This window comes from Macrosteles quadrilineatus, unplaced genomic scaffold (assembly GCF_028750875.1).
Source record: "Macrosteles quadrilineatus isolate MER2022 unplaced genomic scaffold, UCM_ALF_1.0 Scaffold_4__1_contigs__length_99947679, whole genome shotgun sequence".
In the NCBI taxonomy this organism is placed as follows: Eukaryota; Metazoa; Arthropoda; class Insecta; order Hemiptera; family Cicadellidae; genus Macrosteles; species Macrosteles quadrilineatus.
In genome coordinates, this window is record NW_026542597.1 from 56394565 (window position 1) to 56409380 (window position 14816).

At 39.2% G+C, this 14816-nt stretch overlaps 1 protein-coding gene across 1 annotated transcript in view; it reads left to right on the plus strand.

Annotated features, from left to right (window-relative positions):
• Positions 1–14816, plus strand: part of LOC128992935 (glutamate receptor ionotropic, kainate 2-like) — a 38612-nt gene that overhangs the window by 13037 nt on the left and 10759 nt on the right. Inside the window, exons 7-9 of the mRNA XM_054416681.1 lie at positions 8139–8291; positions 9214–9435; positions 11135–11341. Coding sequence (XP_054272656.1) covers positions 8139–8291; positions 9214–9435; positions 11135–11341 — 582 coding nt within the window. The remainder of the gene's footprint in view (positions 1–8138; positions 8292–9213; positions 9436–11134; positions 11342–14816) is intronic.

Below are 14816 nucleotides of genomic sequence, written 5' to 3' on the forward strand. Positions count from 1 at the left end.
CAGGAGCTCCTTGCAATTCCTGTACCATAGAAGCGCTGAGCCTTGCAACAGCTCCGGCAGCGCTCTGAGCAGGTCCTCTGATGTTATAGAGTACGAGACCATCAGCTCTTCAAGGCGCTCCAGGAACGACACAGGGTCTCGTCGGCCATCAAACCTTAAACCCCACTTCCGTACCGTGTTGCATACTTTGGAGCAATTCTTTGGCTCCACCCTGCTGGCCTCATTTGAGAGCATATCCAATCCTCGTGGCAGCTCCAAGCTAGAAGGACGGACTGGTCTCTCTGAATTATCATTGGGCCGCTGCCATCCCTCGGGTCTACTTGGTAACCCAAAGGTAGACAGCTGATCAGCCACAACAGGGGACGTAGGGTTGGCGGGTCTTTCGAACCCATAGCCGACCTCATTACTCGGCGAGCCCCTTGCCTGTCGCACCACCGATGCCAGATGTTCTCTAAGAGTCCGGGTATCAGTCTCCAAAGACAACCCAAGGATCTCTTTAACCGCCTCTAACTCACTGCTAAGTCCCACTATCTCTGCTTGATTCGATCCCGTATTACCCAGTACCTGAGGTACGGTTCTCAGGGGGTCAGGAAGCTCCACAGTTGTAGTAGCCGGCGGTACATATGTCGGTGCAGCAGCCCCAGCCGTACACAGCCTATCATCGCTGTACCGACGGGCATTCCGCTGCTTCCAAAACGACGAGAATCTCTGCCGTAATTCCGCAGAAGTTCCAGTGGTCACCAAACCATACTGGTCCATCGTCCTCATGAGCTCCCCTTTCGAGAGGTCATATATCCAACCCACGCGACCGTCCCGGGGCTGCGACCCCAAGGACATAGTCGCTGGCGCGGAATAAGTCAGAGACGTTGTCACCGTCGTAGCCACGACCGATGAAATAGTCGGCCAAACGAGCGAAGACGCCGGCCACAATGACGATGTCGTCATCACCGACAGTTCGGAGCTAACCCCAGAACTAGTCGTAGTAATAGCAGACGTAATAGGCGTACCGCCCAGCACAGACGTCGTACTCGTAGTGACAACCATATTTAAAATCCGAATACCACGACTAATCCGCAAAAATAAGAGCGAAACCAATTAAAATATATTTAACACCGTTATAATAAATCAAACCAATTATGGGTGTGAAAGTCAAACCACAAATACACAATAAGGGTTCTCACTCAAATAATATCCAATGATAAGGCTCAATTAATTAGCAAAATTAAAATTACTAACTAATATCTATGTATACAACCACTAAATAAATTAGGGTTCACAACACACCACGCTGAAACAGAAAACAGGTTAGGCCTACCCAACCGACTATAAAATCACAGCAGGTCTGCCTAAAACTCTGCTCAACAGCTCAGGTCCGCAGCCAATCTGCACAAGTCCGCAGCAAATCTGCACAAATAAAATTATTTTGTTCGGGCGCCGTTAATACGTCAGCAACTCAGCACCACTGCCAACCTCAGTCCCTGTTCGCAGGCGCCATCTTGCGACGCGTCCTTTCTGCACTGGAAAAAAATAATATTAAAAGTAAGTGCAGTCGCAACCGTTTGCCGGGGATAGCTCAGCCTACGATGGCTGGGTAAAGTTCCAGGGTCTGCGATAAGGTCAGGGAAACCACTAGGCCAAAAGCCGGGTCTAACCGGTATAGGACTGGCTCATACACGGGCACTGTGAACAAGTCAAAAACAAGTCACCAAAACAAACGTGCAATAATCACTACCAGGCCTACGCCGATTCTCCACACTCCTAGGGGGTCGTTGCTGACTACGCAACTCGGGCTTCGTCCTAACTATCCAATAGTTAAGCCTAGAGTGCCTAAAACACGGTGAGTTACACGACGACTTGCCAATAAAAACCACAACGCGTGTTATCACCAGGCGGGGTCTACTAGGCCACTATAATCCAATACACAACTCTAATGCCCAAGCTAACAATCAAACAGTTCACTCAATAATCGTACCACATAATAATATACAAGTACACTATAGGTCGAGTGACTACACCACTAGTAGCTGGTCTCAATAAATACCAAACCAAACAAGCAAAACTAAATGGCAATTGCACTATTAAAATATTGAGCTACTTAGTAGCAGATAAATAAATATTAAATACGTTCCAAACACTAGATAAATATATTATCTGATAGCCGGTACTCCGCTATCCAAGCTACCAAGATAACGTGTTGGACTACCAAACAAGCTGTTCAGGTTAAATTAAAATAATCAACTGAATAAACAATAACAACCCTATTACTGCTACTGCTACTACCAACTTTATGTTACTTAGCTGGGCTTCTGTTAATTGGCTAATAATATTAGCTACTAGCCTACTGGCCACGTGTTTCCAACTACGCACGCTAAATCGTGCAGCCTAGGTTTGTCGGGCCTCAGAGTTATTAGTAATATAACTAACTCTAGGTATAACGCAAAATAATATCTACTACAGTCAATTAAATTATATTATTTGCGCTCTAGCACCTGCCCAGAACCGTCAGGAATACACTTTAATATTATTCCTGACTAATATAAATCCTAACTACCGTCAGGCTTTGACCAGCACGGTTACAACTCTAACTATCGCAATTATATCAGATAATAATATTATCAACTCTTAAACAAAAATGTAAGGAACGTCGTCCACTCACCAATAGTGGGTCTGTACCCAACTTACACCAACACTCGGCACGATCACACCACCAACGTACTCCGACACCACTGTCACGTACACTCCTCTCTACGTACACCACACCGACGTATCCCAGTCGTCCACAAGACACCACACTATCCTCACTGTCCGGGATCCACGACTTGAATGTCCGTCCTAGGCTATCCTGAAAATCTAGGATATCCCAGGCTTATCGGCACTGATAAGCCGGGTCAAAGGGCGCTCGCTAGCTTCGCCGCCGCCGCTCGTTCACCTCAACAATCGGTGCGCGGCCAAATAGCAAAAATATACCCCCCTAGGGAAAATAACTCGTTACACTCTCTCCCCAATATTGTAATGTTTGTTAAATATTGGTTGTTGAGCCTCATTTTTGTCATCTTCGCCAGGCCTTAAGAGATCTAGCTTGGTTCTCAAGTTCCTGCCAAACATTAATTGTGCTGGGGATGCACCAGTACTCAGTGGTGTAGCTCGGTACCGAAATAATATTGCACATAGTTTTTCATGTAAAGTGCCCTGTTCAAACTGCATGCACCTCAGTTTTGTCTTGAGTGTTTGGCAAAATCTTACCGCTTGACCATTTGTAGAGGGGTTTCCTGGTGCAATGAATCGTTGTCTTATTCCTTGGCGTTTACAGAATGCTTGAAACTCTGCAGATTTAAAAATTGTGGCATTGTCACTGACCAATATTCCTGGTAGGCCATGGTGACTGAATATTTCTCTGAGGTAATGAATAGTACTGGCAGTTGTTGGCGCACTTTTTATCGGATATATTTCTGGCCACTTTGACCTGGCATCTACATCAATCAAGAAGTTGTGATTCAGAAAAGGTCCTGCGTAATCCATGTGGACTCGCTGCCAATTGCGTTTTGGTATTTCCCAAACATGGGTAGGAGCCTTCTCTGGATTTTTCTTATTCTCACAACATGCCTTACAACTTGCCACCATACTCTCAATATCTGTATCAATGTTTTTCCAGTAACAGTAGTTTCTTGCCAGACTCTTCATCCGCACTATTCCTACGTGTGTTGAGTGTAATTCTTGGAGGATTTTAGGTTGTAGCTTTTTTGGAATGATAACACGATTTCCTCTAAAAATAATTCCGTCTTGAAGTGATATTTCTGGGTCAGCGACTTCTCCGTTTAGGAGCTTTTCCTTTAAGCGAGAGAGTTCTTCGTCAAGTGATGTTTCTTTTTCTATGTCTTTAGCCATGATTGTATCGGTTGCTATGCAGTGTATTGTCTCTCTTCGAACAGTGTAATCTTCGTCAACCACATTTATATTCTCTTCTTTTATTGGCAAGGGATGTCTTGAGAGGTAATCTGCATTACAGTGGTCGTTTGATTTTTTATGTACGATCTCATAATCAAATCCTGAAAGAAAATGAGCATATCTAAGCATCCTGGATGAAGTCAACAATGGTAGTTTCTTGTCTGGATGAAATATGGTCATCAGTGGTTTGTTGTCAATGGCAAGAGTAAACTTCCTTCCGTATATATAATCGAACATTTTTTTACACCCCCAATATACAGCAGTTGCTTCTCTGTCCAATTGGCTATAGTTGCGCTCTGCATCAGTGAGGGATCTGCTGGCAAATACAATAGGCCTCTCTTCATTATTTGGCATTTTATGAGACAGCACAGCTGATAAGCCAACAGGGCTAGCATCTGTAGCAAGTATCACGGGTAAGTCTGGGTTGTATGGAGTAAGGACTGTGTCACTTGCTATCTCTTCTTTAACACAATTAAAAGCTTTTTCACATTCCTGGGACCAGTGAAAACGTTTTTCTTTCCTTAGAAGCTGATGTAAGGGATTTAGCAGTGTAGATGCATCTTTGATGAACTTTGAATAGTACTGTACTAGTCCAAGGAATTGACGCACTCCTGTGATATTTGTTGGACGGGGAGCATCCTGGATTGCCCTCACCTTTTCTGGTGATTTCTGGATACCATCTTTGCTGATGATATGACCCAGATACTGCACCTTTCTCTCAAAAAACTTGCATTTTTCAACATTCACATGTAGATTGTGTTGTTCCAATTTTTCTAAGACCTTTATGAGCCTGGATTTGCATTCTTCAAAAGTGCAGCCTTGTACAACAATATCATCAAAATAAGCCACTGTCCCTTCAAGATTTTGTACGACTTGGTCAATAAATTTATGAAATTCATTTGGGGCAGTCTTAATTCCGAAAAACAGTCTTTTTGCTAGATATGTACCCTAATGTGTGGTAATTGTCTGGATCTTAGAACTTTCAAAGTCCACTGAAAGATGTAAATAAGCCTTGTAGCCTAAATGTCTAAAGTGCAAAAATAGTTTCCATTTCTCATTTTGTTAAGGATATCCTCTATTCTTGGTATTGGATAACGACTGTCATGTAGTTGTTGGTTCACAGTTACCTTGTAATCCGCGCAAATACGGACCGCTCCATTTGCTTTTGGAATCACAACAATCGGTGTTCCCCACTCAGATTGATCCACTTTCTCTATTACGTCTTCTTTTTCAAGTTTATCTAGTTCATTCTCAACAGCTTCTCGAAGAGCATGAGGTACTGGTCTGGGTTTTAAGTACACAGGTCTTGAATAATCCTTTAGTTTTAAAGAGCATGTAAAGTTGGGTGTTTTACCAATGCATTGTTCAAAAACGCTTGAGAATCTTTGCTTGATAGATTTGACAATAGTGTTGGTATCAACCTCTGGTTTCTTCATATTAACAAGATTAATATTGTGTAAGTTAATTTTCAATTTTCGAATCCAATCCCTTCCAAGAATAGCGTTTTTAGGTAGATTTACAATGTAAAATTGTAAAAGTAAAATGTAAAATTTGTCCAGTATAAGATCGAAAAAGAGCACTTGTTTTGTAAACTGGAACATGTAAGTCTAGTTTCTTGAAGTCATCATTATTTATTATGCTAACACGACTTCCGGAATCACACTCAAAACGTTGCTGTTTACCATTTAGAGATATGTTAATCATCATTCTGTCATCTCCTTCGTCATTCTTCAATACATTTATGATCCGTTGAACGTCGTATTCATATTCAGAATCAATTTCATCAACTCTTTTTACATTTTTCTCTGAAGACTGTAATTCCTGTATTCGTTTCGCTATGCAAACCTTTTCTATGTGTCCATCTTTATGACAATACCTGCAATTTAGTTCATCTATTAATCGGCAATTTTGTGTTTCGTGGTTATTCCTTCCACAGTGCAAACAGACATCTAAAAGTCCAAGTCTTTGTAGCCTTTTGTTTTTCCTGTCTTTCTTTTTGCTTGAGTCATTAGAGAAATGGTTTTTGGTTGAGAAACTTTTATTCTTAGGGCCGATATTGTTCTTTGTTGTTTTACTTATTTTGTGAATGTCATTCTGGTTATTACTAGTATATAAAATCTGGTTGTCAAGTTTTGATGCCTCTATAGCCAAGGCGATTTCTAAGGCTTTGTCAAATGATATTTCCCCCAGTTGTAAGAGTTTTTCTCTGATGTCCGAGTCATATAAGCCTCTGATGAATTGAGCCCTGAGCATGAGGTTTATAACTGATTTTGTACATTTTCCTTCTTTACACCCAGATTTGAAATCTGCTGAACAAGCCAGTTGTTTGAGGACTGTGACATAATTTGTGATTGATTCATTTCCATCTTGTAAACGGGATAAGAATTTGTGCTGTTCTGTAAGTATGTTCTTCTTTGGGCTTAGGTGCTCATATAGTAATATAAGTAATTCTTGATATGTTTTTGAGTCTGGTTTGTCTGGAGATGTTAGACTACAGATCAGATTGTAGTGCTTAGCACCTAAGCAATTGATTAAAAATAAACCTTTCAATTGTTCAGTCTCTGAATCATTGTCTGTCAATCCTTTTATTTAAAAAAATATTTCTAAACGCTGAGTGTAGCTTTCAAACGTTTCCTTACTTTCATCATAAGCATCAAACATCAAGGCATTGCTCTGTAGTAGTTCCTTGGTACTATGTTTTGATCTAGGCTGTTCTGTCTGTTGACTTGTATGTTGTGTCATTAATGTCATAAAACTGTTCAAAGTAGATATAAGGTCTTGTATTTCAGTCATTTTCTTCCTCGTCTCCAAATTATTAGATATACAAATAATACAAAATATATGAACACAACTCTTGATACATGTTTATTTCTTAATAATAAATGTAAACATTGAATTATTTTAAATATGAAATTATTCCAGTCATATGATCAATATTAAATAAAAGATAGATTATTTGGAATATATAACACAAGGTTTGCAGGAATAAATATTGGAGAACGGGTGCAAAATAGTGTTCAAAGTGTCTTTGAAGTTTAAGTATGCCGGACGTGATCTCATTAATTATTTTAGAAATCTTTCATAGCCATGTTAATTGGTTATAAGAAACAACTCAAGGCTATTCTCGGTCTATGTAAGCTCCATTACCCAGCAGTTATAAGAGTCAAAAAAATACAGTTTCGTTTAAATGTTTACACATATTTTACGTAGACTTTTGTTTGAATTTTTAAATTTTCTATTATAACCAATGAAAAGCGGTTGTTTTATCATGTATGAAAAAAATAGAGGGTCTTGTGTATTCTAAGTAAAAAAAACAATGTTATAGTTTTTTTTCATATTTTTCCATATTAGTCCTTTCACCTAATAAAAAATTACTTGGACATTTGAAAACTTAAAGTACAGTGTGGATAAAAACGAAAGTTTCTAAAAAACAAAGTTTACTACAGTAGACTCCCTCTTATCAGGACACCTTTTAACCGGACATCGGTTTAAAGGTCGATTCACACACATCAGTCCAGTCACAGTTCCGTTACAGTCCAGTTGCAGTCCAGTTACAGTCCAGTCACAGTTGCATCCGCAATTTCTCAGTCAATTGTCCGTCAGTTGGTTTCAGTCAGTCTTCCGTCTCTAATATTTACAGTAATTTACAGTCAAAAAATTTAAATTTTAAACCTATATTCTATTAAATTATCATTGCAATTTTTACAATTTTTACCAGCACATTCATTGGTTTAACCGGACTATATCTGCATGAAGTGGGCGGTATTGAAACAACTGTTCTCAGGGGAAAGATTTGAGAACAGTGATCACGTGTCTAAATACAATGCTCTCCTAAATTTAAGTTGAATATCACAGTAAACAGTCTGTTTCAACAAGTTTTTGGGGACGTCGGTTTATCTTGAAAACTATAATATAATTGTACAATTACCTCGTCACAGCTCCGTAGTTTCCGTATATATATACGGAAACTACGGAGCTGTGACGAGGTAATTGTACAATTATATTATAGTCATCATTCAGCTCAGGGGCTAAACCATGTCTATTGATATCTTGAAAACCCGTTATCCGGACTGGCCTCGGTCCCGAGGAGTCGGGATAAGAGGGAGTCTACTGTATTACCATAGTTGCTAACTATGAAATATTTTATCAAACAACATTTTTTTTACTTTAATATTAACCATGCTATTTTTCAGACTGAGACAGCTCTGATCCATGATGCAGTGTTGTTTTACGCTAAAACCGTGGATCAGCTGTTGAGAAGTATGGATATTCAACCTAAGCCTCTCAGTTGCGACACCAATGAGAACTGGGATCACGGCTACAGTATCATCAACTATATGAAAGTGGTATGTTAAACAAATGCTACTTAGTCAGTATTGCATCTTTCAATGATAAAATTCTACTCATAATTACCAAAATGCCAGTTATTAATTTATAGTCATGCTAAATAATATATTTCACTATTTGTACTTTAATTTCATGAAGGCCTAAAGAAAAACGCAGTGAGATAGAATCTGGTAAGTGGCTGTTTAGCTTGGAAACATTGAAGTCCCTGACCAAGCAGCCATAGTGTGGCTTCATCACGTCCCAATGCCACAATAATAAATTATTAGTATCAGTTCACCGTTTGTTTTTCTTGATCCTCTATTACATGCTTTATACTTTACTTTATACTTTCTTATGAAATGGTGACCATACTATGTAGGTATTTTAAGCCAAGTATGAATGGAGATGAGTGTAGGATGAGTTGTACAGATGTACATGTACAGATCTGAGCCATAAACTTTACTTCAACTAATTGGTACTAAACCCCATTTTTTACTTTGACCAACTTTGGCAACTCACAATATTTCCGATCATTTCAGTTTTTCACATTCCCTCTTCATCTTAATAGTTGTTAATATAAGAGGTCACATGGAATTTTCCAAAACCAATAAATCAAGTATATTGGTTTTATTGTTACAACCAGTAGTTAGGGGACAAGTTAAATAAACTTTACAATATTTTTTCTATGATATTGACTCCAGGCTATTACTACAAGTTCTTGACTTTATTGAACTGGATGGAAGTTAAGTACCAAAGTACCTCATATTCTTTGCCAGTCATCTTAAATCCACCATGGTGGGTGAGCGCCTATGCCTTTGTTATCTAAAGCTATGACTGAGAATGTTTTTATTTATTTTTTTTTATCACACTCGACTCAACTACCGGCTAAATGAAAATCAATTCATACTTTAGCTAGAAAAGTTATAGCAATACATGTTTCAGAGTGAAATGAATGGATTAACAGGCCTAATCAAATTCAACCATGAAGGCTTCAGAACAGACATTAAGTTGGATGTAATTGAACTCACATCTGAAGGTCTGGAAAAGAAAGGAACTTGGAACACCACAGAAGGAGTGAATTTCACGCAGACTTTGGAAACAGAAAGTGAAATTGCTACTAAGCTGGAAATGAGAAACATGACTTTTGTTGTCATGATATCATTGGTAAGCGTATTATAAAAATATTACAGTATCCCAAACAACTTAAAATCACTTAAGTCCTTCAACGTTTAAAAAAGGGATGTTAGAATTGTCTTGCGATATTAAATTAACATGTCATCTTTGACTTCAGCATCCAATCAATTAGGCCTATGTCATTCAATACATCATGAAAGTTTTAGTCCTACAACAAAAATAGATGTGTATACAACACCTCCTATCCTATTTCCCCTTTTTCCATTGTAAGAAATATAATTTTTGTCATCACAGAACGTGTCTTCACTGCATACATCCTCATGTTGAGTCCTGCCAATGTCACAATTTTACAATAGAGGCAATTCGCTTAGGTTTAGTACAAATAATATTTGGCCACTTTTACCACCTTTGGGTGAAGATTAGTTAATATTTGTATGGTTTCTTGATATTTTTGTTTTAAATTGTCTTCCATATAATTTTTCTTTATGAAATACTAGCAGAGTACCCGTCCTTCGTACGGGGTTGGCATATAAGTATCAAATGCTTATAGCAGTTATGAGTGAGGACATGGTTTAAGAAATTTCGGTTCTTTTTGAAGTTCGTTCGCTACGCTCACTCACCTTTAGGTTGGAGCTCGTTCGCTGCGCTCACTTTCCTTCAGGTTAGCTCGTTCGCTACGCTCACTTGCCTTCAGGTTAGCTCGTTCGCTACGCTCACTCGCCTCCAGGTTGAAGTTCGTTCGCTACGCTCACTCACCTTTTGCTGTTGTCATAAATGTAAAAGAAATAATAGTGCTAGTGCTGCACCCTGTTGGTAATCCTTGTAACTTTTAATGCTATTGAACATCATAGAACATAACCAACTTGTTTAATTGAAACAGCTGTTAAGATTCATTAATTCCATTTCTCATAAGGTTAACATGGGAAACTCCAGAGCCACTGGGGCGGAGCCCCGAAGGATTTTTTGGGATAAAAATATGCCTATATGTTAATCGGGAATGTGAGCTATCATCATGCCAAATTTCAGCCCGATCCGACCAGTAGTTTTTGAGATTAGCTCATACAAACACACACACAGACACCACCTCTTCTTTATAATAGTATAGATTTGGCACTTTCTGAGTTAACACAGTCGCTGAGGCTGGGTCCTCGGTGACGGATGGTGTGCTGTAGTGCACCAGGCTGCATCACCAGGGACACAGCACGCAATGCATTGTTTGCCGAGTCAGTGTGGCTCAGGCTCTCGCCGAGGACCATTGGTACACGTTAGTATAGTGTCTCTAATACCGGTCTATAATTGTGTGTAGGTTGGTAGTGAATTTCCCTGTAAAATTGGCAATACAATAGGATACTTTTTAATCAGTGCAGCTATCTGTGGGTCTTTTCTTTTTGCGAGTTATGTCGACTCTCATCATAACGCAGCACATTACCGCACGTTATTTGCTATTCGTCAGAACAAAATATTTGAAAGGCAATCGGGTTTGTTCGCCGCACCGGGGCTACACTTGCCATTGATGGGCCGCAGCGAATGTGCTAACTAGTGTAAATGCTTTAGATAATAACCATGTCCGCGCTAAAGTATTTTTGACAGAACTAAGAACTAAAGAACTCAGAACTCTAGATGCCAGAAAATATTTTCATAAATACATTGGCATGTCAGCAATTACATCACAACGGCACTAACAAAAGAGTGAAATCTACCTTTATTACTATATTTTGTTTGTTTCCAGATAGACCCACATGCCATGTTTAAAGAGACAACCACCAAGCTGGAGGGTAATGACAAGTATGAGGGGATGGCAATAGATGTTATACATGAACTGTCTCTCATGTGCGGCTTCAACTACACGTTCCGAGAGCAGAAGGAGGGGGGCAGCGGCAATCCGGACCCTGTCACCAACAAGTGGAACGGAATGATCGGAGAGGTCATCTCTGGGGTATGTAGTGTATACAATAATAATGTACCATAATGTTGCCATTTTTACGATATTTAGATTTGTGTTAGAAAGAGTTGGCAATATGTTTTGCATTTGTGTCCTGACTGCGATCAGGCGACTGTGACGTCATATCGTATGATTTCAATAAAGCTCCCGGATTGGCTACAACCCATCACGCCACTATTCCCTCCACGTTTAACCGCCGTTCCAAAAGTTTCCTTGCTGACCAGTCCTCAAGATTCCAACAAACCGTAAACATGTAGTCGGCCGGGTTTTATTTAATTCCCCAAATGGTGTTTTTATTTCAAGTCATTGCACCCCAAACGTTCCAGTGGCGACGAGGTACGAAAATGACTCAACGCGTAAAAAGTTTTTAAGTGATTTAAGTGACAATAGAAGTGCACCGTAGCAAGGTACGTGTGTTTTTAAAAGTGACAATTGAACTTCTAGTGCACCGTAGGAAGGTACGTGTGTTTACAGAAGAATTCGGTCAAGTTAACTTCGAACAGTGCGTGTGAGTGAAACATTAATGCCGCTTGATGAGAACCTTATTGATAACTTTGGAACTTTATTAAATTTCAAGATGTCGTTCATCGGTGCGATCGGTCCTTTTGATAATTCAGAAGAAACGTGGGACTCGTATATCGAGCGTTTTGAATTGTTTGTTACATGTAACGATATTACCGACGCTAAAAAGGTTAGTACGCTTTTGACGGTTGTAGGAGTGAAAACTTATAACCTGCTTAAAGACCTATGTACACCAGACAAACCTGCTACTAAGAGCTACGAGGATATTGTACGGATCATTAAGGGACATCTTCATCCAAAACCATCTTTTATTGCCGAAGGGTACAAGTTTAGTCTACGAACACAATTGGAGCATGAATCAGTCGCTGATTACATCGTCAACCTGAAGAAACTCTCTGTCAACTGCGAGTTTAAGGATAAACTACCGGATCATCTTCGGGACAGGATCGTAAGTGGGTTGAGGGACGACGCCACCAAGAAGAGGTTGCTGGGCGAGGAAGATCTCACCTACGAGAAGACGGTCCAAATAGCCACGTCAATGGAGTTGGCGGCGAGAGACACCGCGGCCCTGACCTACCACAACACGGGGGGAGGAAGTCGTCTCCACAACGTCGCTTCGAAGCAAGAGCAGCAGCAGCGGAAGCCGTGGCAGCGCTCAAAAAGTGAAGTAAAGTGCTATTGTTGTGGTAAATCTGGTCATTTAAAAAGTGAGTGCCGTTTTAAAAGTTTATCTTGCAATTTTTGTAAGAGGAAAGGCCATTTAGAAAGCGCGTGTCTGATGAAGAAAAACAATGGTGAGTCACAATCTAAATTTGCATTTAATGATAAGCGTAAAGATGGACAAAAGAACTGTACACCTAAGTTTACCTCTGGTAACAAGTCTCATAAGTATAAGCAAAACTATGTAGAGAACACAGGTGTCAATGACAATGACGATGATTATAGTGATTTAGCTAATTTATTTTCCATAAATGATGAGGAAAGTAAACAGAGGGATAGAATAAAACCTATCACGGTTAATCTTAAAGTAGAACATACTGTATTGCCATTTGAGGTTGACAGTGGAGCATGCGTGTCAGTAATTTCTGAAAAGTGTTATAACGATAATTTCTCTGATCTCGAATTAATGCCCACTAATTTAGTTTTGAGCTCCTATACAAACCAGCCAATAAAACCTGTAGGAAAACTTAACGTAAATGTACAGCATGAATCTGAGCATAAAAAGTTAACTTTGTATGTTGTGTCTAAAGGGGCTAATCCTCTAATGGGAAGAGACTGGATTAGGGAACTAGAAATATCGATCCAAATCCCTAAAGAAAATAGTTTGAACACGGTTGAAAAGCTAGATCAAAAACCTGTAATTGTCAGTAAACTGTACAGTAAATTTCCTGAGGTATTTACTGATGTGTTAGGTTGTTACAAGGGAGATGCAGCTAGATTAGAGTTGAAGGAAAATGTAATTCCTAAGTTTTTCAAACCCAGACCTATACCATTTTCGATCAAAAGTAAAGTGGAGTCTGAGATTGATCGATTAGTAAATAATGGGATTTTAACTCAAGTTAGCAATAGTGAATGGGGAACTCCAATTGTGCCTATTTTGAAAAAGGACGGAAGTATAAGAATATGTGGCGATTTTAAAGTAATGCTCAACCCCTATTTAGTAGTCAATCGCCACCCAATTCCAAGGATTGAGGACATTTTTAATAATTTACAAAAAGGGGAGACATTTTCAAAAATCGATCTTTCTCAGGCTTACACTCAGGTAAAGTTAGACGAGGAATCAAAGAAGTATTGTACAATAAGTACATCGAAAGGATTGTATATTTACAACCGAGTTCCATATGGTGTAGCATCCGCCCCGGGAATATTTCAGAGTATAATGGAACGCATTTTAGCTCACATTCCCGGCGTTGTTTGCTTCCTAGACGATATTTTGGTAACAGGAACTGATGACAAACAGCATTTAGAGAGGTTGATTCAAGTGTGTGAAACTTTAAAGAATCATGGTTTAACAGTAAGTCAAAATAAATGTCAGTTTTTCTGTAAATCTGTTGAGTATTTAGGGTACATATTAAGTAAACAAGGACTAGGCACATCTCCTAGTAAAATTGAAGCTATTGTAAACGCCCCAGTGCCTACCAATGTAACTCAGTTAAAAGCTTTTCTAGGTTTAGTCAATTATTATTCTAAATTTGTGCCAAGTATGTCTACCATTGTATCCCCACTGTATCATTTACTCAGAAAGGACACTCCATTTGAATGGAATTTATCATGTGACAAAGCGTTTCAATTAATTAAGAGCAAATTAGTTTCAGCTCCTATTTTGGCGCATTATGACCCAAATTTACCCTTGAGGTTAGCTACTGATAGTTCTGCCTACGGGGTCGGAAGTGTGTTAAGTCAAACGCAATCAGATGGATCTGAAAAACCTATTTGTTTTGCGTCAAGGACATTGTCTAAAGCCGAATCAAACTACTCTGTAATAGACAAAGAAGCTTTAGCTATTGTGTTTGCTGTTAAATAAAAGATTTAATCAGTATTTGTTTGGTAGAAAATTCACACTAGTAACAGACCACAAACCATTGTTGTCAATTTTTGGCCCTAAAAAGGGACTTCCGGCTTTTGCAGCTAGCAGATTACAGAGGTATGCTTTATTTTTAGCCAGCTATGATTTTGACATACAATATGTTTCCTCTCAGGGAAATGCTTCTGCAGATTGTTTATCTCGCTTACCTTTGCAAGCCAAACATGTTAACGAACAGTATGAGGAAAATCCTTATGTAGGAACCTATTTGCAATTTTTAGCGGAGGGAGATATTCCAATTAGTTTTGTTGATATTAAGAGGGAAACACAAAAAGACACCGAGTTAAGTAAGGTATTTGGCTATGTCTTGTATGGCTGGCCTAATGAGGTAAACGAGGAATTACGACCTTATTTCATAAGGCG